At 42.7% G+C, this 22,253-nt stretch overlaps 2 protein-coding genes across 3 annotated transcripts; both read right to left on the bottom strand.

Moving 5' to 3' along the window:
- Positions 1-385: 385 nt before the first annotated feature.
- Positions 386-2,785, bottom strand: ncmap (non-compact myelin associated protein). Its single transcript, XM_061301311.1, has 5 exons — positions 2,739-2,785; positions 2,460-2,556; positions 1,734-1,831; positions 1,572-1,656; positions 386-1,039 (listed from the first exon to the last, which is right to left on the bottom strand). Coding segments are annotated over exons 1-5 (522 nt in total). The 5' UTR covers positions 2,740-2,785; the 3' UTR covers positions 386-798.
- Positions 2,786-3,830: 1,045 nt separating this feature from the next.
- rcan3 (regulator of calcineurin 3) lies at positions 3,831-22,121 on the bottom strand. Of its 2 annotated transcripts, XM_061301581.1 has the most exons (5): positions 21,673-22,121; positions 20,797-21,059; positions 7,307-7,480; positions 6,883-7,054; positions 3,831-6,081 (listed from the first exon to the last, which is right to left on the bottom strand). In XM_061301581.1, exons 2-5 carry the CDS (start codon positions 21,001-21,003, stop codon positions 5,927-5,929), a joined length of 708 nt encoding a protein of 235 aa, XP_061157565.1. In that variant the 5' UTR covers positions 21,004-21,059; positions 21,673-22,121; the 3' UTR covers positions 3,831-5,926. The 2 variants fall into 2 exon arrangements, with proteins under 2 accessions (XP_061157565.1, XP_061157566.1); XM_061301582.1 differs by lacking the exons at positions 20,797-21,059; positions 21,673-22,121 and adding an exon at positions 15,973-16,193.
- Positions 22,122-22,253: the final 132 nt, after the last annotated feature.

The raw sequence follows: 22,253 nt of genomic DNA, 5'->3' as shown, positions 1-22,253 counted from the left end.
AAACAGCAGAAAATTTAAGTATTCTATTTCTCAATTTATTCGGTATGTTCAGATCCCAGATATTACGCTTCTTGAACGCTCCCCTGTCGTTGTGCCTTTCAACGTTAGGGGGCGTCATAACACAGATTTCTCTACCATCAATCATTTCTTTAAATTTTAGAGAAATATTTAGCTATACATATATCATGACTACTTCAAACAACACTGCACTTACAAAGAAAGTAACACAGTTGCAAGGAGTAAATAATGATTTAAAAAATACACTGCGCAAAAATATATATTGTATTGTTTGACACTGTTGTTTGAAAATCAGTATGTACTATCAGATTTGCTCAAATTTGTTCAAATTAATTAAAAAAAAAGTATGACAAAAACATCACGGAAATTATATAAATTCATTTAATATTACCTCAATTTACTCACACATACACTCTTTCCATCATCAGCTCAAACAGCAAGCCATGCCAGAACATCCAGTTTCAGTTTTATTCATTTCCAATATCATCTAAAGACAACAAACACTACAATTATGGATGAAATGTTAAGTGCAAAATTGGTTGACATCAGTATGTTTTACAAAATAAAAAAATGCGGGCAAACAGATACAGGTGAGAAATAAAGTGTGGAATGGTAGTGCAAACACAAACACTGACTACTTTGACAAAAGAACGCCTCACTTCACATCCTCTTGTAGTGTCTTTTGTTCACATTTAGTCTCAGATTAACCATAAAAAGGTCATGTTTCCACAAGATCCCATCTATAGAGGCAGGTGTGTCAGTCAATATTTTTAGTGGATGTCACGTATTCCCTGAAGTATCATGGACGCTAACCGCTGTAGCTGTGCTCATTTCTTCTATGCGGTCTGCAGAGTTCAATTCCGTTCTGGTCCATGATGATGAGTCAGAGTTCGAATAGGGGGTGTTGCCTGACACGGAGCCGACTTGGCCCATGGGAATGATTGGAACCGTAGGTTGCGATGTCTTCTTTTGGGGTTTGGAGCCCCCGTTGGACCCCAGGAGTCGGGATGGGTGAGTCCGCCTGATTCCACAATAAATAAAAAAAATAAGGACGACATTTCCACATGAAGACAAAACATACCGTAATTTTCGGACTATAAGTCGCGTTTTTTTTCATAGTTTGGGTGGGGGGGCGACTTATACTCAGGAGCGACTTATATACATATATATGTTTTTTTTTCACTTTTTTGGGCATTTTATGGCTGGTGCGACTTATACTCCGGTGCGACTTATAGTCCGAAAATTACGGTACTGTATGTTTTCAATAAACAGTGGTGCCTCAATTTACGAGTGTCCAGTAGGGTTATTTTAGTTAACAAGGACTAATGAAATAATTAAAACCAAAATTGAGAAACCTAAAAACCTGAAACAAGCTAATAAAATGAGTTTGTTGTTTTCTGGGACCTATTTCTATAGCTTTCTATAGGAAACTAAAAGAGACAACAAAATGTCTCCTCCGTCTGTCTGTCTGTCTTCTCGAACCTATCATTAATTTGTGTTTGTAATAATTTCCTATAGCTGCTTCGCAACATTTCCACGGAATGCAGCCTTACTTGTTGTACGTCTTCAAGATGAAGAGAAGAATGGTGAGTAGAACAATAATACCGATGACAATGACAGCGATCATAGCACCAGAACCTGGGAAAAAAACAAACAAATGTGATTTTAGCGGCACGACGTGGATACGTTGAAATGCATCGTGGGAAAACTCTCACTTTGGATGAGGATTTGCTCTTTGGATTTGGTAATGATGGAAGGTGACGTCGTGTTGCTTTCAGGTGAGGCGGTTGAATTTTGCATTTTCAGCGTGAACCTGCAGAGGCAACAAAAAAATCCCCTTTAGCACAATTAGGTAGTAATCACAACCTTTCATGATAAATGAAAAAGTGTGAATTGACTGACAAGCGGAGGACACCTGCTCACTCAGACATTCTCTCACACGCAAGTACACAGTGTTGACAGGTGACGCTGCACACTTATGTCCAGATATATAGTTTGAAAGAGATTTCACGTGATTAATCTCTGACAGACTTGAGATTTAAATGCAAAAAAATACTTTACAACCTTCACCCTTAATATGTTGGACACTACAATTGGTACGCCTGCAAATGACATCAATGCAATTAACACCTGCTTAATTCAAAGTTTATTTTATCATTATTATTCAGAATACTATACCGAGAGCTCGTTTTGCTGTTCCTTACCAAATATTGGGTGGGAATATAAAACCTATATAAATCCTAATAACATAATAATATAAAATCCTTCTAAAGCAGCACATACCAAATGTTACATTCCAGGGGCTGCATACAGAAGCTTCTATTTAATGTATAAAACGTATAAAAATATTATAAGACATACAGTCTGTACAGTGTAGATGGTTTAGATCCTCGCAGAGGATAAACAATATATGACCAATCAGCAAAGAATATGGAACTTACCACCGACGTTCTGCTGTGATATCAGCCCGAGGTTTCTCCAGGTGGAAGGATGAGGACCGCACGTCTCGCCACCTCACCCTCCCCTTTCTCAAAATCACTGGACACAGGAGAGCATAGTGAAGTATAAAGGAGTGAAGTCCTATCCCAAGTCAGAGAGTGCCCATCATCGCCTCCTCAGTCTCCTGTCTCACGAAAGACAGCGGCGGGATAAGAGTTTGAAAACAAGCGGGATGCTGTTCTCACTTTCTGTGTTGGAGTGAGTAAGAGGAGGTTTCTTACTTGGTATGCTGGGACTGACGGTCGTAATCTGAGGAAGGCACCTGGTTTTTCAGGTCCTCCTGCTCAGCTTTGAGGCGTGCCTGATAAAAAAAAAAACAATAGGAGCCACGCTAGTGGTGGAATCAGCGGGAAGTCTCACGCCTGGGTGTGCCTGAATGAAACATTAAACTCCATTATTATCACGATTTCCCATTCATAATACTTCTACTAAGGATGCACAAAAGACCGCTACTTGCATTATTGTAACTATTGTGTCTTGCAATTTTGATGAGAAATTAGGGACCAACCAATTTGAAATTTCTTTGAGGCAGATGTCGATTACTATATTTGGATGAATACAATTTTGCTAATCGATTAATCGGTCAATTAATTAAAAAAAAACGATAGAATGAAGAAAATAACATTTTTCTAACAAAAATAAAGATATGCATTACAAGCAGAACATATGACTTGTTCTATTGTGTGGTGTTAATTTGGATTTAAAACAACCATCATCGATTTTCGGCAGGTTTTAAAGCTCAACACCATTGAGTGCCATTCAGGTTGACCTGGTTTTCATTAAGCCTATCACAAATCCAGCTGTCCTTACACGAGTGGTTAAAAATTAACTACAATGAAATGTAGTATGAAATAAAAGGTGTGTTAGACTTGGTCACAGTTCTGGAAGTGTCTTAAAATTTTATCTCTGGTAACCCCCCCCTCCAAACGTTGCCAACAAATCACTCGGTCTCTTAAGGCAGCTTTTTTTTTTTTCTGAGCAAGTTTGAAGTGAACACATTGTTCAACATTCCCAGGTGTTCCCATGTCACTGTGGCAGTCTTACATAAGAAGAGCATAGATTAAAAACCTGCATGGAGCTCAACTTTCACTCCACAAAAGAAGTCACTGTAGCACATCTTGATAAACGGGAGCAGTTTTCCTTTGCAGTCGTAAAGTAAATGCCACGAAGACAATCACATGATACTTCTTAGAAAAGAAAAAAAGATTGTGGTAGTCAACCTTTACACCTTTAGACAAACATCCGGGTCGATTTAGAGTCATAAAGCAGATTAAACATACATCGGGGTAATTATAAACGACACGAGACGTGGCTTTTAAGAAGAAGTATTTATGTATGTTCTCTAAGTGAAACAATACTACACAAATAGAAGCAGATACCGTTAAGAGAGAAAGAACACGAAAACACACATACCGGTATTATAACAACTGTAAATTATTGCTCATTTTTGCTACTTTGTTCTCTGGATATTCCAACCGTACAAGACATATTAGTCACATCAGCCAAAATATTCAACCCAAAAAAATAAAATAAACAATAACGTAGTGACAAACTAATTATTGTGTCTCTGAAATGATCATTGCACTTCTTCATTGTCAACATCGTCCGAGAGAAGCCGTGACAAAGCGCGAGCGTGCGCAAAGTGCTGGGACTGCGCCTCAGCAACATAAAAATTTGGCATATGTACAAAAATATACACGTACACACACATCTGTGAGCACAAAGAGTACAAAAAAGTCATCACGTCGCTGGCCCTTTGAGCTGCTTTCTGTTTTGCTGTCACATATCTTGACTAAGAGGATGAATGGAAAATAAGCCATGATGTTGTCACACAAGGAGATGGAGAGAAAAAAAAAAAAAAAAACAGCGCCACAAGGCCAGTTAAGGTGTCAGATGAACAAAAGTTCCTAACTGGTGCAAAGGAGACGCTCACAAAGATAGAGTTAAAGTGCTGTCATGCATCTTTTCGTTTACTAAAAAGCTCAATCTGACCATCTAAAATGTGATGATAGGGTGGGCAACCTACGGACTGCGGGCCGTAAATGTGTTTCACGAATATTGGCAAACGTGCAAACATTAGATGAACATGGTTAGCTCGTACGCTCGCACTGATGCTGCTGTTAACATTTGAATCAGGGTACGAGCATGCCGAATTTAGGGGGGGGGGGGGGAACGGTATGTGTATGCTTACTGCACTTACAGTGCTTAGTGGAATGAATACAAATGGCAACCATGAATCACACGCCACATTAGCCACAGTTCAGTTGCTAACTACATGGTTAGCGGTGCCACTTGTTCTTTCGACTGCTCCTCCAAAAATACAGTTAGCGGTAATCTTATACAGTTCACTTAGCATCAGCCGACAAAAATAGCGGACACGGAGAAGACGTGATTCCGTAAAACAAAACGATACAAGGCTAAGACGGATGCTAAAGCTAATGCTTAAGTTGTATGGGCAAATATGCATTCAGTGACAGTACGCATTTACTGTCATTGTCTTTTGTTGAAGGAAATACGTGAGAATGCTTTGTGACATCTCATCAGGCAGCTTTCCCTCTTGGACTACAAAAAACGTCTACAACCACCAAGCGCTATGTACAAGCCGGACGGAAAAGCGGGAGGACGCATTTCTCCTTGCAAAAAGGACTCACGGCCTGAATGAACGTTAGAAAATGTCAACAACGTGGAAGGAGTGTGAAAAAGTCAAATAAAGGAGAAGAAAATGACGCCATTTTGAGTTGTGCATGCAAACACAAAACCAAACGTCTGCGTCTTAAGCATGCAAAAAGTGCACAATAAGAACACACATCTAATTGTTAAATGAAACTAAAAAAAACGGGAGAGATAGTCAGCCGCCATAACTTTTTTTTTGTTAGTCACATATGGCGCTCCGTGCAATGTGTGTGACATTAAATATTCACTTTATTAGTATTGTTTCACGCCGTAGATTATATACATGCATCCTGATGCGAGTTGATATGAACATGAGTGGAAAAAAGGAGCAAAAAAAAAAGTGCAAATAACCCCCGAAACACACGTCATTGCTAAATGAAGTATGTGGGCGGGGGGGCTAACACGCTAACTGGACTAGCGATGCGCGTGACGAGCGTGTTTGTGTGTGCGCGTGTGTGTGTGTGTCCATGGCGGAATCAAAGGTGCGCTACCACAAGAATGTGGTGAGCATGTGTATGTGTGTGTTTGTCCTCTTGCAGTCCCACTGAGCCGCCTCATCCGCTGTCCCACAAAAACTGGAGCAATGTTTGTCTGTTTTTGAGCTGGAATGATGGCGGCGGCGCTCTCTGTGAGTGCAACGATGAGGGCGAGAGAGAGAGAGTGACAGAGAGAGTAAGAGAGAGAGGGCGTGTTGTGTTGCAGGTCAACAACGGCCTGTAGGAGCAGGTGGCGGGATCTAGTTGAAGACCTTCGGTGGGCCGTCGGGACGTCTGGTTTGCACAATTTCCTGCTTGGGCCTCACCGCTTCGTCATCTTCTGTCTCGCTCTCGCACACGTGCACCACCACGCTTGGAGTGGACTCCGTGCCAGCGTGCAGCTCATACTTCTCACCTGTTACAGAGAATTTATTTAATTTATTTAATTTATTTAATTTATTTAATTTATTTAATTTATTTAATTTATTTAATTTATTTAATTTATTTAATTTATTTTATTTCATTTTATCATTTTATAAATAGGCTGCAATTGCTAAAAATGTGACTGATTAACTCATTAGCACAATAAAACTGTGCCACTATTTGCAAAATCAAAATAACGTAGCTTTGCATTATGGTATGAACTCAGCACACTACCAATAATAATGTTCAATATCATCACTTTGGACAATATGAAATAATATGAAAGTGCGTTTTCAATCTGATGTGACAAGCACAGGTGACTCAGGATGAACAAAAACACTCTCCAGATTGCATCGCAGTTACCACGGCGATAAGATGAGACAGAGGAAATTGGCCCTGAAGGACAACAATGTGTCATCACCACATTGAGCCAACAGAGGGCGCTAATGCGCCGTGGGCTCAAACCTGACACCTGACTGGACTGTGAAAGGGAAGCCACTTCCTGACTCCCCGTGTTGCCATGGTAACAGAGCAACGCCATTGTCCAAAGAGTGTCTTTGGAGGGACCTTCCATGTGATGACATTTTTAAAAATGTTTAGCTGATAACGGAAATGAAAGAGTAATAACAGATAAGCACAGAGAAGCTTTCCTTTGTGCTTGCTGGCATTTCTCGTAAAGGTTGTTATCCGAAATGTGACTCATGTCTCGTATTGTGCTGACATTCCAAACGAGGCCTGCTTCAGATCAAACGATTTCACGCCGAAAACGGCCGCCGCGTTAACGACTCCTCACCGGGTCCCAGCTTGGCGACTGCGCAGAGCAGGTCGTAGTTGATGACCGGCGTGGCGTCCTCGCTCTGACTCCAGCCCACGGGCGGCGAGGCGGGCGGCGAGATCAGGAACTGTTTGACGGGCTGCGGGGGAGCCAGGTAGGATTTGTCGATGTCCTCCTCGCCATTTTGGACCTGGCAATGATGACAACCGAGTGATGCCACTTTCGATTTCAGTCTTATGACCATTTTTATCTCACTGCTGCCATTTTATTAGCTGTAACAACAAATTGTCTCTGCTCCAAAACGCTTCATCCTCTTAGAATTACACGCCGAGATCCGCAGCAGCGGCGGCCATAACAAGTCGTTTGATGACAGATGACGTGGCCCTGCTTGTTACACCCCTACAACGTTTTTCTCGAGCGACGTGTCTCAGCTGGAGCTCACCTGGGCAAAGTAGAGTTTGAGTTTGCGGCCGTTGAACTCGGATTCGTGCAGCTCGATGCGAGCCCGGGCGGCTGCTTCGGGGGTGCCGAAGTTGATCCGGACTCTCCGGAAACTTTTGAACAACTGGAAGGTGACCTGCTCGTCGTAGATCCGAAACGCTGCCTCAAATCTCTCCTGCAAAAACAAAAAAAAATATTTAAAGTATGGATTTTTCCACCACGCGTTGTGCTATTTACATAAGTTGTTTCGTATCGTCTTTCCCTGAGACTGAGCTAATATTGTTCAGTGATTCATCAGCGCCGCTGTCTGAGACTCAGACGTGACTTTTGCGGCCTTGCCTTCATTTTCTTTCCTGCTCATCCAGTAATGTGATTTCCAGTTTCCTGTCACTTTTGCAATCCCAATGCCGTTTCCTGATATATTCGATGTATGTGTTCTTTTCAGCAGACACCCGCTTGGCTAAGAACTCAATCAGGAAGCTCAGCGGGAGGGCGACAGAGAAGTCGCCGCTGGGAGGCCGAATCGCCTGCAACGAATCAGCGACGTTTCTCTTGTTGTCCCAAACAACCTTTTCCCATCACAGCCACCCCAAAAAAAAAAAATTAGAAAGTGAAATTTGCCGCCGGTGCTTTGGTTCCCTGCAGAGATGTCTCACAAAATGAGATAATTTGGTCTGCCGTTTAAGGCACATTCAGTTAACTGGCTTTCATTTCCTGTTTAAATGCACTCAGGTGGATGGAGATGACCCGGAGGTGGTCCGTGTCGCTCCCGTTTGTTTTCTCCTCCAGCTGCTGTGTGGAATCTTGACTTTAATCTTAATTAAATGCGCTCTATCGCGGAGAGTCAGTCAGTCCCTTCAGTCTCCACACAAACTGAAAATAGTTCTCCGGGAATTCATCACAACCCGACGAAACTCACAATATCCGCCGGCGGATATCAAGATTTCTTTTTTCAGTAAGGGTTATCGCTTACAAAGCGACATCCTTGTCAAAAAGAAAATTAGCCACTAATATGGTGAAAAAAAATTGTGAAAACACCAACTCATAATTGAATTGAATTTCTATTACAGATTGATGGTCGTATTGATTAATAAATCACGATCCACACCTTTTAAAAGACAGATTTAAACTGAATAACCACTAAGAGACACTTCCTAATCACCATTCTAACACAAACACATTGAGCAGATAACACATGAAGGCAGCAGTGAAATGTCAGCGTATCAGTTGGCCACTTTGAAAAACAGCTCTGAGACGGCTCCGAAATGTCGCCTGCCGGAAAAAAGAAAAAAAAAGAAAAAAAAAGAAAAAGAATCACACCACTACGTCTGACACCCGCAGTGCGTGTAATGATTCAGCAAGCTGTGGATAGCAAGCGCATGGTCATGAAAAAACATTGCTTGCTTTTCTCACAAACAGAAAACCGGTGAGCCGTGATTGGTTGGCTACTGTGATGTCATTTTCAGTTGACAGCGAGTAGCGAAAAATAGACGGATACAAACTGGTGGACTTTAATTCATAGTCCACAAACAAAACATTCATCAGCCTTTTCGACTATTTGGACTGCACAGAACATATTAGGAAAAAAATTGGGAGGTTGACTTCCTCTTTCTGCTATGATATATGACAATTGTTTCTAAGCACGATTTCAAGCGGCGATACAAACTATTTACATCGCCACTTATAATTAGCTCAACAAAGGTGTGCCGGCTCGGCCCGAAGCCCACTTAAGCTCTTATCCGCAATGTTACATGAGTACCAGCATGAGTCATGAGATGCCGCATGTGATTAGTGATAAACGATGCACCCTGTCAAGCTAAATGGATGTTTTGGCACAAAGGGCGAGGTGGGCCAAGCTCGACAATCATGACCCATCATAAAACGGGTCTTATTAACTCTGAGAAACACAAGCGGCTCGCAACAAGTGAGCGTGCCGATCACTAATTCATGTGATCACAACGCGCGAGGCATCCTGAGGGACGGCGGCGATGAAAAGGAGAGACGGGGGGCGTCGTGTTGCATACTCTCCTGGCTTGATGTGACTGAAATCCAACCGTTTACTGCCACTGTGTATTGATCAAGTACTTTTTCAATAGCTGGACAAAAAAGAGGTTCGGTAAAATTCCGGTAAAGTTTGTTTTCTCTGCTCTTAGTTGAGAAACCAGTGTTTTTGGTGAACCCAACAAATATTGTTCATTTGTTATATTTTTACTTACTTTGGGTGCCTGGGGCCTACAAAAAATTAATTGCTCCACCAATGACATGATTAATTAGCAAAAATTACTCTTCAAAGGATTTTTATTTTTATTTTGAGCCTTGTATTTGTACGCAAGTGAAACCCGGCAGCTGAACAACATGATGTGGCACCTGCTGCTCTTAGCGGCGGGACATTGGGTGAATCTGGTGAGAACAGCATGTCCTACTTTTCACAAGTATCCCAACTGCCTGGCAAATATGATTCGTAATAAAATAAATAAAGGCACTCTTTTTGAGGGGAAGTCAAAATAATCAACTGAGATAAAGTGATTGCACTTGGGATTCAGAAATAATAAATCACATTTAAACTAGCACACATTTTCAATGTGCTTCAAATCAACACCCAATAAATTTCAGATCTTCTCGTAGGCTTTTCCAGAAGGATTTGGAACTTTTCACATTTCCTTCCACCTTGACAGGGTGTGAGGACAAGATGTCAAACAAACTGGCGAGATGGAAGCTGCCAGGATTGTCAATAGCGCTGAGCGCATGCCTTTCTGAGTCACCTTTACGTAACAAGCAAGGCTTTCACGGACGGGATGAATTCCCAAAGACCAACGTGACGACGGCTATGGGACGGTGAGAGACACCCGCTGTTGCAGCTTGTCCAGGCAGCAATGTGTCACCTCAAATGACATCAGTTTGGAAACGTGATGGCATTTCAAATTTTTCCCAGAGATTAGTCATTAATTCCCCAGCTCATGTCACTCAATCTAACTCAAACACGCTGCTGCAAAAACTAGCTCAAATGTGTAAAACTGCACGTTCACAAACTCGAGTCTCGATTTGTTTTGATTAAGCTTGACGGGTCTCTACTTTCATTTTTCTTGCTAAGGGCATTCGTTTGTTTCGTTTTGGCAGAACGATTTATTCCGCAATAGATTTTTTTTTTTTTCTCTTTTAACCGTGTATTATTTGATAAAATACGTTATTACATGCACGTAATTTCATTTTACGCACAGCGGGATTAATGGCTAACCAGGCTGCCTCAAAGGCAGAAAACACAGGTTCGAATTTGGGTCTTCTGCGTGCACTCCTTCCTGTGTTAATAAAAATAAAATTAATAAATTTGAAAAAAAATTAAAAAATAAATACAAATAAATAAAAACAAATCAAATAAAACAGCAGCACGTTGGCTCTGTGAATGCAGCTCATAAAAAGTCAAATGAGGTCACTAAAACATGACCCCGGCGAGCCATCCGTCAACACATTGGCCCCTCCGGGTAACGAGCCAGTTATGTCGCTGGCAGTAATGGAAAGCTTTTCATCGCGCATGACTCACAACGTTGGCGCTCTTCTGACACTCAATCAACTGAGGGGTCCAAACAGGTTTATTGGGGCGCGGTGACAAGGTTTCATATCTGACGACATCATAACAAAACGTGAAAGCGGGATTAAGGCGAGGCTGAGACACGGTACATTTAATCTAGTGGCTGTCAATTTGGGGGATCTCATTTTGTTGCAGACAGTGACCTCACAGTCTCCAAGCTAATGGATCAATCAAGTGGTTGAAATAAGTGCAAGGTAAGATCACGCTTTGCGAGCGTTCTTATGGAAAGCCGGCGTCGGGTTTCCAACGTGTGTCGGGTTCACTGACAAACACCTTTCCGGAAACACAAACCCAAATTCACGTAACCACAAAGAAGATGTTAGAGCGGGTCCTCCGTTACCAAATCTCCATATTGTGATTTAATATCCGATCTTTTTTGTTTTTAAGGTCCCGTTTTTAATCTTTATTACAATAAACAAATACCAAAATGAGTGAGAAACTATAAAGCAGCACTATGCTGAATATTCGATATTCTTCACCACGTAAACTCGCTTAAATCCTCGACTGTAATCCACATTTCCGTTGGAATTGCACCATTTGGTACGACGAGATTAACAAAGCCTAATTGGGACATATAGAGGATTTATCCGTGTTCCCCCCCCCCCCCCCCCCATGCTTTGGCAAATCAGTCATCTGCGACACGTGCGTGGATTTAGCGCCGTCTAATCCAGAGCCTCATTGAGATGTGGGTGAAAACCAACAATGTAGGTCACAGAGCCTCAGGGTGAGTCAAGAAAGGGTACGCAAAAAAAAACGTGGCAGTGAAATAATTATGAAAATGTATTTTTCGTATTTTTTTAATTACCTTTAAGAAGCAAACGGAAAGTGAGGTAATGGGGTAATTTTGACTCATTGCATTCCTTTTCTAATCAGTGTTGACAGCCTCCATGCACTACGAGCATTCAAATGTTTTGTGATCGCTTCAAATGCACCAGCGGGGCCGATAAATGGGCCGAGTGTTTTATTGCGGCGAGGTCGATACCCCGAGCGGCGAGCCGTATCGACGCTGACGTTCTCATTGGGACGGTCTGTGCGAGATGGGAAGAATGAAATCAGATTACTGCTGCACTAGGGAGACATTAATCGTATTACTGACAATCTGGTCGTCATTTTTTTTTTTCAGTTTTTTTTTTGTGTTTTCCTGGTCAATACCACTTATAGGCCGCAGAGTGTCACACATATTTTTCTTACAACACTTCGGTTGCAGTGTGAAAGGAATTACTGGAAGATGTTTGTCTTTTTATGCCCGGTTATCATATAACAGTAATTACAAAAGAATTCAAAATCATTTTGTCACACTTTGCACGACAGAAAAACGACGACGGCAGCGGAACCCGACCTTTGTCTCGTCCTTTGTCTTACATCACGCTAACGGGCGCAAGCGCTAACCTTCCGCCGTCACCCGAGCCGCGACACGTCTCTAAAGTTTCAAGCCAACGTGAGCCGCTCGGCTCAACCCGCCCGGCCGCCGAGACGCACCTGAGCCCCCCCACACGGCGCAGCAGTTCTCCGGGCCTTGAATCGTTCAAGCCTACCAAAACGGGCTCTGGTTTCCGAAAAGTGCGGAACCTGATCCGGGCCGCAGTCTCCTCCATGCGACTGCGGTCACCTGCTGCTCCTGCATCATATTAACATTGTGACCTAATTCACGTTTTAATCAGTGACGACCGAGCGACCTGCCAGTGTCCTTTCACTCCATGGCGGCTATTTGCGAGCGGCATCGATACCTTCTGACATTGATGTTGACTTTGGATTAATATAGTCACCTTGCTGCTCGGAATTAAATACCCTTGATGGATGAAAAACAAAATGTCTGGCCTTGACTGTTAACACACATATTGTATATAATTGTCGTATTGCGAGAAATGTTAGCAGAGAATGAGTACACATTCTGCTGTTTGGCAAAAATCTGTAATTCTCCCGTTCTTTCCCGTGGTTTTTATCGTCCTATGTTATCTTAATGCCTGCTTTTGTTGTTTTGATGTGGCAGTTTAATCAGTTGCAGCTCCTCCAATTTGATGGTGCGCTTACACGACGAGAACGGGAAGATTTTCCGAATGGTCGCAGCGTCGCAATGAAACGATGCGGAGCTTGACGTTTTGTTTTTTTGGACGTAGTCACAAATGAAAGGGGTGATGACAAAAAGGTGGCCAGACGACAAAAGCCAGAACATGTCAGACATCCCGCTGAAGCATAAATAGCACGTTAGTCATCAGATTGTTCCTTGCTACGACAAAAGCCGCGACGTATTTTTATGCGCCTACGTACAAAGACAGCTTAGGACAAGTGGAAAGTGACGCGGAACGCTGGAAAATTCTTCAAACAGTATATAAGCATGTCACTGTGTTTGTACTTTTCCGGTGTAACCGCTGGCAACGCATTCTCTGCGGTAATTATTTTTGATTGAAACGACTCAGCTGTTTGCCAACAGGTCATAAAATTGGCAACCTTGTTGCGTTGGATCTTGTTTAATGGAAAGGAACACGTTTCAGTGACAGGGCGGCAGCAAGAAAGCACTTAACGAGAGAAACAACCATTTGGTGTGTGATTTAATGACTCAAACAAACAGGAAAGGAAGAATAATAGGGCAGGCAGTCCAATAAAACCGAATTGGGGAAACTTTTTTTCCATCAGGTGGAAAGTCGACAGAGGGCCAGTATTGTAATAATGAAAAAAAAATGGTATTATGACTTCTGAAGGTATTTCCATTAGATGGCACAAATTTGCCCAAAAGTACAAATTTAGACTCAACTGACCAAACATGATCATTTTTCTAGATTATGCCAAAAATGCCTTAATATCATAAGAGTTGGAAAAGCTCAAATCAGCCTAGCCTAGCATGCTACTTGGCTACTAATTGAGACGGCTCTGCGCTATGCTAGCTTGCACCACTCTGGCTAGCTACTAGCTTCAGTTCGCTAACCAGCACGGCTAATGACAATGCAGAGCCGTTACTCAGCGAATAAATACTGGTTTGACAAATTGGTATTCCCTAATTGGAACGAGGCGTAATTAACAGGAGAGAACAGAATGGAGGATTAAGCTCTAATATGCGTGAACGTGGATTCGCTTCATGCTGTGACCTTTACTTTGTGTCCTGCTGCATTGTGCTGATGCCAGAAAGACTTTCCAGGTGATGACGGCTTGGACACAAACAAACGTGACAATGCCCGCCGCAAAAAAACGAGCTCATTGACCCTCACGGTAACGATGCGGCCTTTGTTTTTGCTCAGCGTGGACTCAAAGTGGACCGAAAGCCTCCCAGCAGAATTGTACGTCTATTCTTCTATGATTGGGCCGACCTACTGGCATCTCTGTTGGGCTCATTATTCATGTAACCAGCTGAGGACCTAGCCAAGAGCTTGATGCTTTTCCTCCAACAAAGGGTACATTCACACAAGGGCACTTTTGTCCGTTGTAATTAAACTTGCGTTTGTTTGTCCTTCATTTGGTCAGGCTTGCAATTAAACTCGGGGTATGGTTCCAAATGAAATCTGGCGCGGTGAAAAAGCCACGATTCAACTGTTGTTGGAATCTAAAAAGCATAAAGATAAATATTTTAAGAAAAAAAATGTCCAAAGCTTGAATCCTTACACCAAGTCTTTGTCTTTTTCCCAATTTTGTGACCAATGAGAAAAGACAATACGGTTAAGCTCACAAATTTAATCGGACCAGAAAATCTAAACGATACATTTAAATCTTCTAGAAAAAAAAAGGTTTTTTACAAGGAGACTGGCACTGCTCAATCTTTGCCTAAAGCGTGTATAAATAACCCAGCATCAGTCCAGCAATCGTTATTTCCGAGCTTGTCTGGCTATTTCGTATCTTTTGAGATCAGGGACATCAGATAAGTGATAATATAGGGAAAAAAACAAAACAAGATTACACCAACTGAATTTAATCTACTTTTGCACTCTATCCTTCTCCCTGTAGCAGAAAAAACAGGATTAACCGTGTTCTTTGTGCCGTTTTCGAAAGTCAGCGCTTCTCCGTCTGCTCTTTTAATTGTTGTGCACGTCCGTCTTTTTTCTTTCAGGGTCACAATGGCAGAGGTCGAGCGATAAGAATCGCCCGACAGGAAGCTTTAGAAGAGAACGACACTTCAGCTTCAGACAGGCCGACAAGCACCGGCCATTGAAAACACTCAAGTGATTCGACTCTGATAATAGGAGAAAAACCAGACGACGGATTCCACAAAAACAAACTCAGCAAATGGGCACTGTCGTACTGTTCCGTGACTGACAAGGAGCTGCAAAAAAAAACATTTAAATAGCCAACTTGAGCAGTAACACACAAAAAAAAAAAACAGAACTCAACAAAGTTGCAGCACTTTCACAAAGCAACACGGCATCAGCATTCACAACCGTATTCGTACCTCTTCGGTGAACGTGACATGCATGTTTGGGGGGGGGAAGTGTGCACAGGAAGGAGCCTAGATTCGAACCCAGAACCTCAGAGATGCGAGGCGAACCCGCCACTGCTGTCCATTCAGATTGTCTTTTGTATCAAAATGCCAACTTGTGATCCACAGTATCAGCGACCTAGTCATTGAAAACAATGTTGATTTTTCCGCTTATACTCTGGACTGCACTGCATCACACCTTTCTAAAATTTTCCTTAGCTTTACACAAAAATTTAGAAACATCTCTCAACACAATGCTGTGAAAGAAATACTCAGAATGATCCTTATTTGTTTTACATCTAGATTGCAGGTGTACCTAATATTGTGGCCGATGACTGTATTTCAAAGAAGTGCACCTGCAATGCTGATAAGTTTAAGGGGGGGAGGGACAATGCGCCTTCATCTGCTCCATCACTTCATGCATGTGTCCCCGCCTGGACTCAAGTCATCCCACGGCCGACCTTCCAAGAGCGCGCGGGTTGCGCTGCGCATTCTCTCGATTGGCGCATCATTAATCAGCGCCTCATTACCGCATTAAAAGACACTAAGCGCGCACGTCTTCCAACGTGCGCGCCGCGCGTAACCCGCTTGCACCCATTGATAAAAAAAAAATTACATCACAACGTCCGCATTCCACGCGACGGAGATCACCTCCCCCCCTTTCCCAAAAAAAGCCTACCTGCATTTTCTGTGACGTAAACACCTCGACGTCTACCTCGCAGGCGATGATGGTGACCATCTCCAGTTCCATATTTATCGATGGCATTTCCCCTCGCGTGTGTGGGATTTGCGTGAGAAAAAGAAAAAAAAGAAGTGGCTCTCTGTGTGCGCTCCGCGCGAGCTTGCAGTCGGTCAACTTTAAAGTCCACGAGGCTGACTGAGAGAGCGCGTGAACGTGGACTGGACGAGAGCTGCTGAGTGATGCTGCAGCACAGACCCCCCGCCCCCCCTCCCTCCTCCTCTTCTCCCTTCAGTACCACATTGACGTCATCAGCCAGCTCACGTTTACGCCACTAGTGAAGCGAACCGCGCAGAGGGACACTGCAGAAAGAAAGTCCGGTTTATTCCGCTCTTTTCACCTCTTTTACATTAATGGAAGTCGGGTCAGAAAGCTACTTGGGGCAAAAAAAAAAAAGAAGACAGTTGCTACATGTGCGTCAATGTTAACCCTTGCATTCCAACACACCAAAAAGAGCCAGAAGACACCACAAGATGAATGCCAGAATATAGAAATAAATTTAAAAAGCCATATAGTTTTATATGATGTCATATTTATGCTAATTTTATTTCCTTTTGTCAACCAATCAGCTCTCTCCATGCCTTGTTCAGGTGTACCTCCTTGTCTTGCTTGTATTAATGCTGCATTGCAGGAAAGTGAGAAGTTTTATGGATGCCACTCAAGCTCGGAGGTCAACCATAACCCGCAGATCGAGGATGGACTAAATGTGGGTGGAGCTCAATTTTCAGTTCTATTCTGGGTGTCTAGGTCATTAGGTTCCTGGAATGTTTCATAAGTTCCCTCTTTTCATTATTCTTTGTTGCTGTATTATGTGTGCCTTGGATTATAAACAGATATTAAGTACAGAAGTGTAATAGTATCTCAGAATTAAAGCAAAATGACATAAGTGTCAGCCGCTTGCTCGCACGGGCATGTTATGGCCGTGCAGGTGATAAGCACGGTAAACAACATTAAATTAAAAAACTTGACGAGCAGCGATGTTAACTGGGGATTGTGCGATCCCACGGCGCTGTCACTCACAAAGCAACCGGCGAGGCGCTTCTTTCCTAAATCACAAGCGAGACACTTTCCGCCGCAGTTCAGCACGGGTCATTACAAAAATCCCACAGCCGCTCGGTTGCGTAATGTCTTGGTTCCGTCGCTCTCATCATCCCTATCGCTTGTTTGGTAATAATTGCAGCGTCGAGTGAGGCAGCTAATTCCCCTTTAAGCCATTAATATAAAAGCTGCAGGTGCTGAGGCTATTTATGTCCATGCAGGGTGCACTGTGGGAGGACAAATGTGACACCCAAATAATAAAAACAGTAATCCATACTATTTTAAACTTCACTCATTAAGGAACTCATTAAAAATAACCCCCCCCCATCCATCCATTTTCAATAGCGCCTGTCCTCATTAGAGATGCACTTGTATCCCGACTGATACTTGTGAACATAACGAGTGAAGTTGTTTACATTTTTACTGCCTTCACTGCATATTGAATTTTTTTTCTGTGCTTTGAGATGCAAGTTAGTTCCCGGACCACCCTCATAACAAAATGCAATTAATAGTTGAAGCCTCCCCTTCAACTGCACTTATTTCTGTCCCTCGAGGCTTACTCTTCACTAATGTGAGAAAATGATTACAGTCCAAGGCAACAGTTTGTACCTTTCCCAAGGCCATAAAGGTACAGCCATGTTCCCAAGCTGAAATAGTCAAGTGCCAAAGGGTACAAGGCAGTTTGAGTCGTATTCCACACATGAGGGCACACCGAGTTCAAATTTGTAACGTTACGAGAGTTAGCCACCTAGCATGTAAAGTAAGTGCTGATGGATTCCGGACGCACTCAAGGCTCATCCCCGAAATAGATGTCTGACATTGCAAATGCAGTGGAGAATCACGCCGCATTAGCGCAGCGCAGGCGTCAATGTCATGTCATTCGCAAGCCGGCCTTGCATGTACACACACATACGTAAACACGGTTATGCCAAGCGGGGTGCCAAACCGGCTCCTGCGTGGTGCCAGCGCCGATGCGGCTGCTCTAATCTAGGCCAAGCTATTTATAAAGCAAGCAGTGCACGTTCAAGGCAGCTGCGGGGATGAAGGGGGGTTAGATAACGGGCCAGAATGAAACACCCGCATGGGTGAGAAAGACAGAAGAGCTATATGAAAGGTGTGAGGGTGGAAAATAATACAGACAGAGGTCCTGGAAGGTGCAAGACAAAAAATAACACTACAAATATCCGAGTGTCATATGACATTCAAATGGTTAAAAGAATTGAATGAATATTCTAAACGTTTTTGTTTTCACATCGGGTGAGATGTGGCAACAGCAGCTGTTTTAACCCAGCACAACAGCTTAGGGGCAGTGAGGATGAGCCGGCATCATTGTGTGACTTGGACGGACAGAAGATAAGGAGGGGCTGTCTCGTCCACTGATTCCTTAAAAATCAAAACTAAATTGGGTCAAAGCTCCAAACAGGTCAGGCTAAGAAAGCCAGACATAACAAGAAAGCAGGAGGGGAAAAAAAAAAAGAGGTTAGAAATGGACCCGAGGCTGTCTGAGATGCTTCGGCGTCCACTTTGTGAGAGATGGATGTCATTTTGGGAAAGGGAAGCAAACAAAGACGCGAGATTCGGAATGTACGCTCGAGTTTTCCAAACACGCCCACTTGAGCCGCAGTTGAACGGGGGCGTTAAGCATGAATAAGCGCCGTGAAGTCATTCAACGTGGCCTGAACACAAACTGATCAACTTCACGGATCCTCTCGCATACAAATAGTCCGGGTGCCTTATGCAACTCCCAAGTTGGTTTACTGCGATGTTCTATTCTTGAACACGCCCACGGAGCGAATCTTTTTTTAGAGCCGATTGAGCGGCGGCGGCGGCGGCGGAACAATCCTGATTTAAATAGAACTGCACACAGAGGCTTACGTGACATTTTTGAATCGTACGATTTTATAATCACCCGCTGTGTCGCCAGCGAGATGCCGGGTGGGTGGAGAGGTGAGCTGTCTCTTTTTCTGGAGGCGACCGTGCACAAGACGGATTATAATCGCTCCCGGAGAGCAGACATCATTTCCTTGACACTCTTAAGCTTGGATGCAAGAACATTAGGATGTTTGCGTTGTAATATTGAAGCTACAACGGGAGCAGCGGCGTTCGCTCATGTCTGACCTTCAGTTGTAGAGCACCACGCTCCCTCATGTACGTTGCAAACCATCAACACCTTCTATCCCCAAGGCCAGCAGTCTGACAGATGCAAACATGCCATATAAAAAAGCGGAAATGTAAAATGACATCACATAGGGGGGGGCGGACAAAAACAAACGACGTTTATATAAGAAAAATATATTTGAACTTGTTTTTATGGGATGGTCACGCATCATCTTTGTGGCCATTTTGCCAATATGGACTCTTTAAGTCATTGTGCTTGATTGCACCGGCGCAGACTGAAGAGCTCTCCAAGCAGCTCCAGCATTTCCCTGCAGTGATTGGCCCTCATGTCCACTGAGCGATCAGTGCCAGGGACAAAGTGACAGTGTAATGGCCAAGCTGACCTTTCCCCTCTACAGACTCTAATTTGTCCATCTCAAACACGCATCCATCATACGATGGACAAAGATCTCAGTTCAAACGAGCCTCTCCGTCTTTCATACAGTTAGGTGAACAAAGCAGAAAAAAAAAAAAATCCTCTTTTAGTTTACTCTGAAGAAAGCCAGCCAAGAGCATCTTATCCTATCTTACGGCTGCCTGCTTCTTTCCTCCTCTTTTGTAAGGAAGCACACAGTGTGTGATCACAAAAGCAGCCTGTCCTCCGGCAAAAGCACATGAGAAGGAAAAAAATGTAGGCACTCAAAGACAAACAAAAAAATATAGATTGCTTTGATGCCAGTCAGATGTACCTTTCTTATTTTAGTGATCACAGTGCAAAACTGATGAAAAAAAATATACACATTGACACTAATGGGAAAAAGTTGCATTAAGTGGATTTAGTGTAAAAAAAAAAATGTCTTCATAACATGCACATTTTGGGAATGTGGGAGGAAGCAATTAAAAAGTGAATTTTGCATAATGTGCCCTTTAGATGGTTTGTTTTGGAAATTTTCATGGCGCCTGGCATCAAATGCTCTCGAGGGGCCGTATGTGGGTTCCCCACTCTGGCTGTAAAACGACCACATGCTGTCTGTCCTTGTGTGTTTATGTGCTCGCACAATCAATTGGCACAGACACAACAACAACAACAACAAAACCAGCCTAATAAGAATAACCAGTCGGTGCTGTGATTTCTCTTCCCTTTCCAAAGCATCCCGTCCTCATTTTGAAAAGTTGAAAACAAATGTCAAAATGTCTATTTATAGCGCGCCTGGCTTAATTGAACCGCACGGAGGAGAGAAATCCATTGACACGCTCCGACTGAAGGGTGCGAGGGTGGCATTTCCACTTAAAAAGAGGCGGTTGGAATCGTAATGAGGCAGAGGAAAGGGGAGGCAAAACGGCAGACCGACAAAATGAGCGATTGGTTTAAAGGGATTTTTTTTTTTTTTTGCCCATAAATATGTAAAGATGGGATCAAAGAAAGCGTGCAGAGAAGAGTTGCTAAAGTGCAATCAGAGAGGACTTGTGTTGGACTGAGTGCTTACTTAAGTTGAGTGATGAGAAGCATGCCGATCATTACAACGGCATCATTGGTAAAAGGGTAGAAAAGTTTTTTTTTTTTTTTTAATTCAACATAAAGTAAGTGCAATGACCCAAATTTAGTAAGGGAGCTATCATGTGACTCACCCTGTCCACGTCATCTTCGAACACCGTCTCGTGGACGCCACACGCAAACAGCGCAGTGGGCAGGTCGCTCAGGTCCATCATCTCCTCGCCGACAACGTCTTGGTCGTTCTCCCCAAAAACCATGTCCTCTTCTTCTTCCTCCTCATCCGGGTCGCTGCTGTAGGCCTCAGAGCCGTTGCTCCACGCCTTGGAGCTCTCTCGCAGCATGATGAGCCTTGTTGGTGGGTGGGCCACACAAACGGGAAGGATTTGAAATAATTATCCTTTAATGAAGAAGAAGAAGAGGACATGTTATTGCAGCTAGTAAAGCATCCCACAATAACATATATGTGTAGAATGAACAATTGTATTTATTCAGAACCAAGTAAAAACAAAACAATTGATTATTAATAATCATATACTTCTGTATCTTTATTGGATCATGATTCATTTAAAATAAAAAGTAATGTCCAAATCTAATCAGTGTCTTTTAAATCGACTTGGACCGCCACTGATTGGACTAAAATAAGCCATTTCTGGGCCAACAGCGACATCTAGTGGCATATTTGATGAAACAAATAACATCATCCACTTGTGAGGCATAACAAGCCTCAAACATATGGTTTGAATACGACTAGGAAGATAATATATATTCAAATATTTGACCATGGAAATATGCATTTTACGTAGGAAGCAAGAGGCGTAGAGGTTATTTGCATCCAAGGACACCCAAGGACACAGAAAAGACTCAATATTACGTCAAGACGTCATTCAAACGCCGACAAATGTTAATGTCAACTCGATTCACGACAGATCTATTCACACAAACATGAAAAGAACACAATATTATACTGCTTCGAGACTATATCTAGAAATGCCGGTTGATACACGACTCACCCGACTACCGTTTGTGAAGATAAATCATGTCGGGAGGACCCTAACGCTGGATTTGAGGAGACGCACCCAACGTGATGCTGCTTATTGTCCTCAAAAAAAATATTAAATTTGCTGTCAAATGCGATGTTTGTTATGCTGGGGATTAGTGCGGCGCAACCTAACAGCATTAACAGGAGCTCAGCCATTGAGATGGCTGTGGAGATTGAAGGTAGCCAATCAAAGAAGAGAGCTGGAAATAATGCCCCGCCCCTCAGAAGTTAACGAGCAGCAACTGGTGTCTGTTTAAGCTGTGTAGTTTAAATACTTAGAAACACACAAACATTAGTGCCAAATATAAAAAAAAATAGCATATTCTATTCATTATTTTTACTACTATTATTATTATTATTATTATTATATTTAAACTTTGCGCTTTGTTACAGCTACACCTGTTGTGAAATGCACTTTATACATTAAGTTGTATTGTATTGTATTATTTTTGGAGTTATGTAGAAACCTAAGAATTAGGCCAATTAAATAATAAGCATAAATAAAATATTTAAGGAAAAGGATAAATTTGCTTTTATTTTTTGTCATATAGA

This window comes from Syngnathus typhle, linkage group LG16 (assembly GCF_033458585.1).
Source record: "Syngnathus typhle isolate RoL2023-S1 ecotype Sweden linkage group LG16, RoL_Styp_1.0, whole genome shotgun sequence".
Taxonomy (NCBI): domain Eukaryota; kingdom Metazoa; phylum Chordata; class Actinopteri; order Syngnathiformes; family Syngnathidae; genus Syngnathus; species Syngnathus typhle.
This window is presented reverse-complemented; position numbering and strand designations above follow the sequence as displayed.

Excerpts from the sequence above, each read along its gene's own strand:
- ncmap (XM_061301311.1), bottom strand. Across the intron at positions 1,832-2,459 it reads ATCACAGCAGAACGTCGGTG|GTTCACGCTGAAAATGCAAA; the intron begins GTAAGTTCCATA and ends TTGCCTCTGCAG. Across the intron at positions 1,040-1,571 it reads ATCTTGAAGACGTACAACAA|GCGGACTCACCCATCCCGAC; the intron begins GTAAGGCTGCAT and ends TTGTGGAATCAG.
- rcan3 (XM_061301581.1), bottom strand. The coding sequence starts at position 21,003 with ATGCTGCGAGAGAGCTCCAAGGCGTGGAGCAACGGCTCTGAGGCCTAC. Across the intron at positions 7,481-20,796 it reads TCGAAGATGACGTGGACAGG|GAGAGATTTGAGGCAGCGTT; the intron begins GTGAGTCACATG and ends TTGTTTTTGCAG. Across the intron at positions 7,055-7,306 it reads TCAAACTCTACTTTGCCCAG|GTCCAAAATGGCGAGGAGGA; the intron begins GTGAGCTCCAGC and ends CATCATTGCCAG.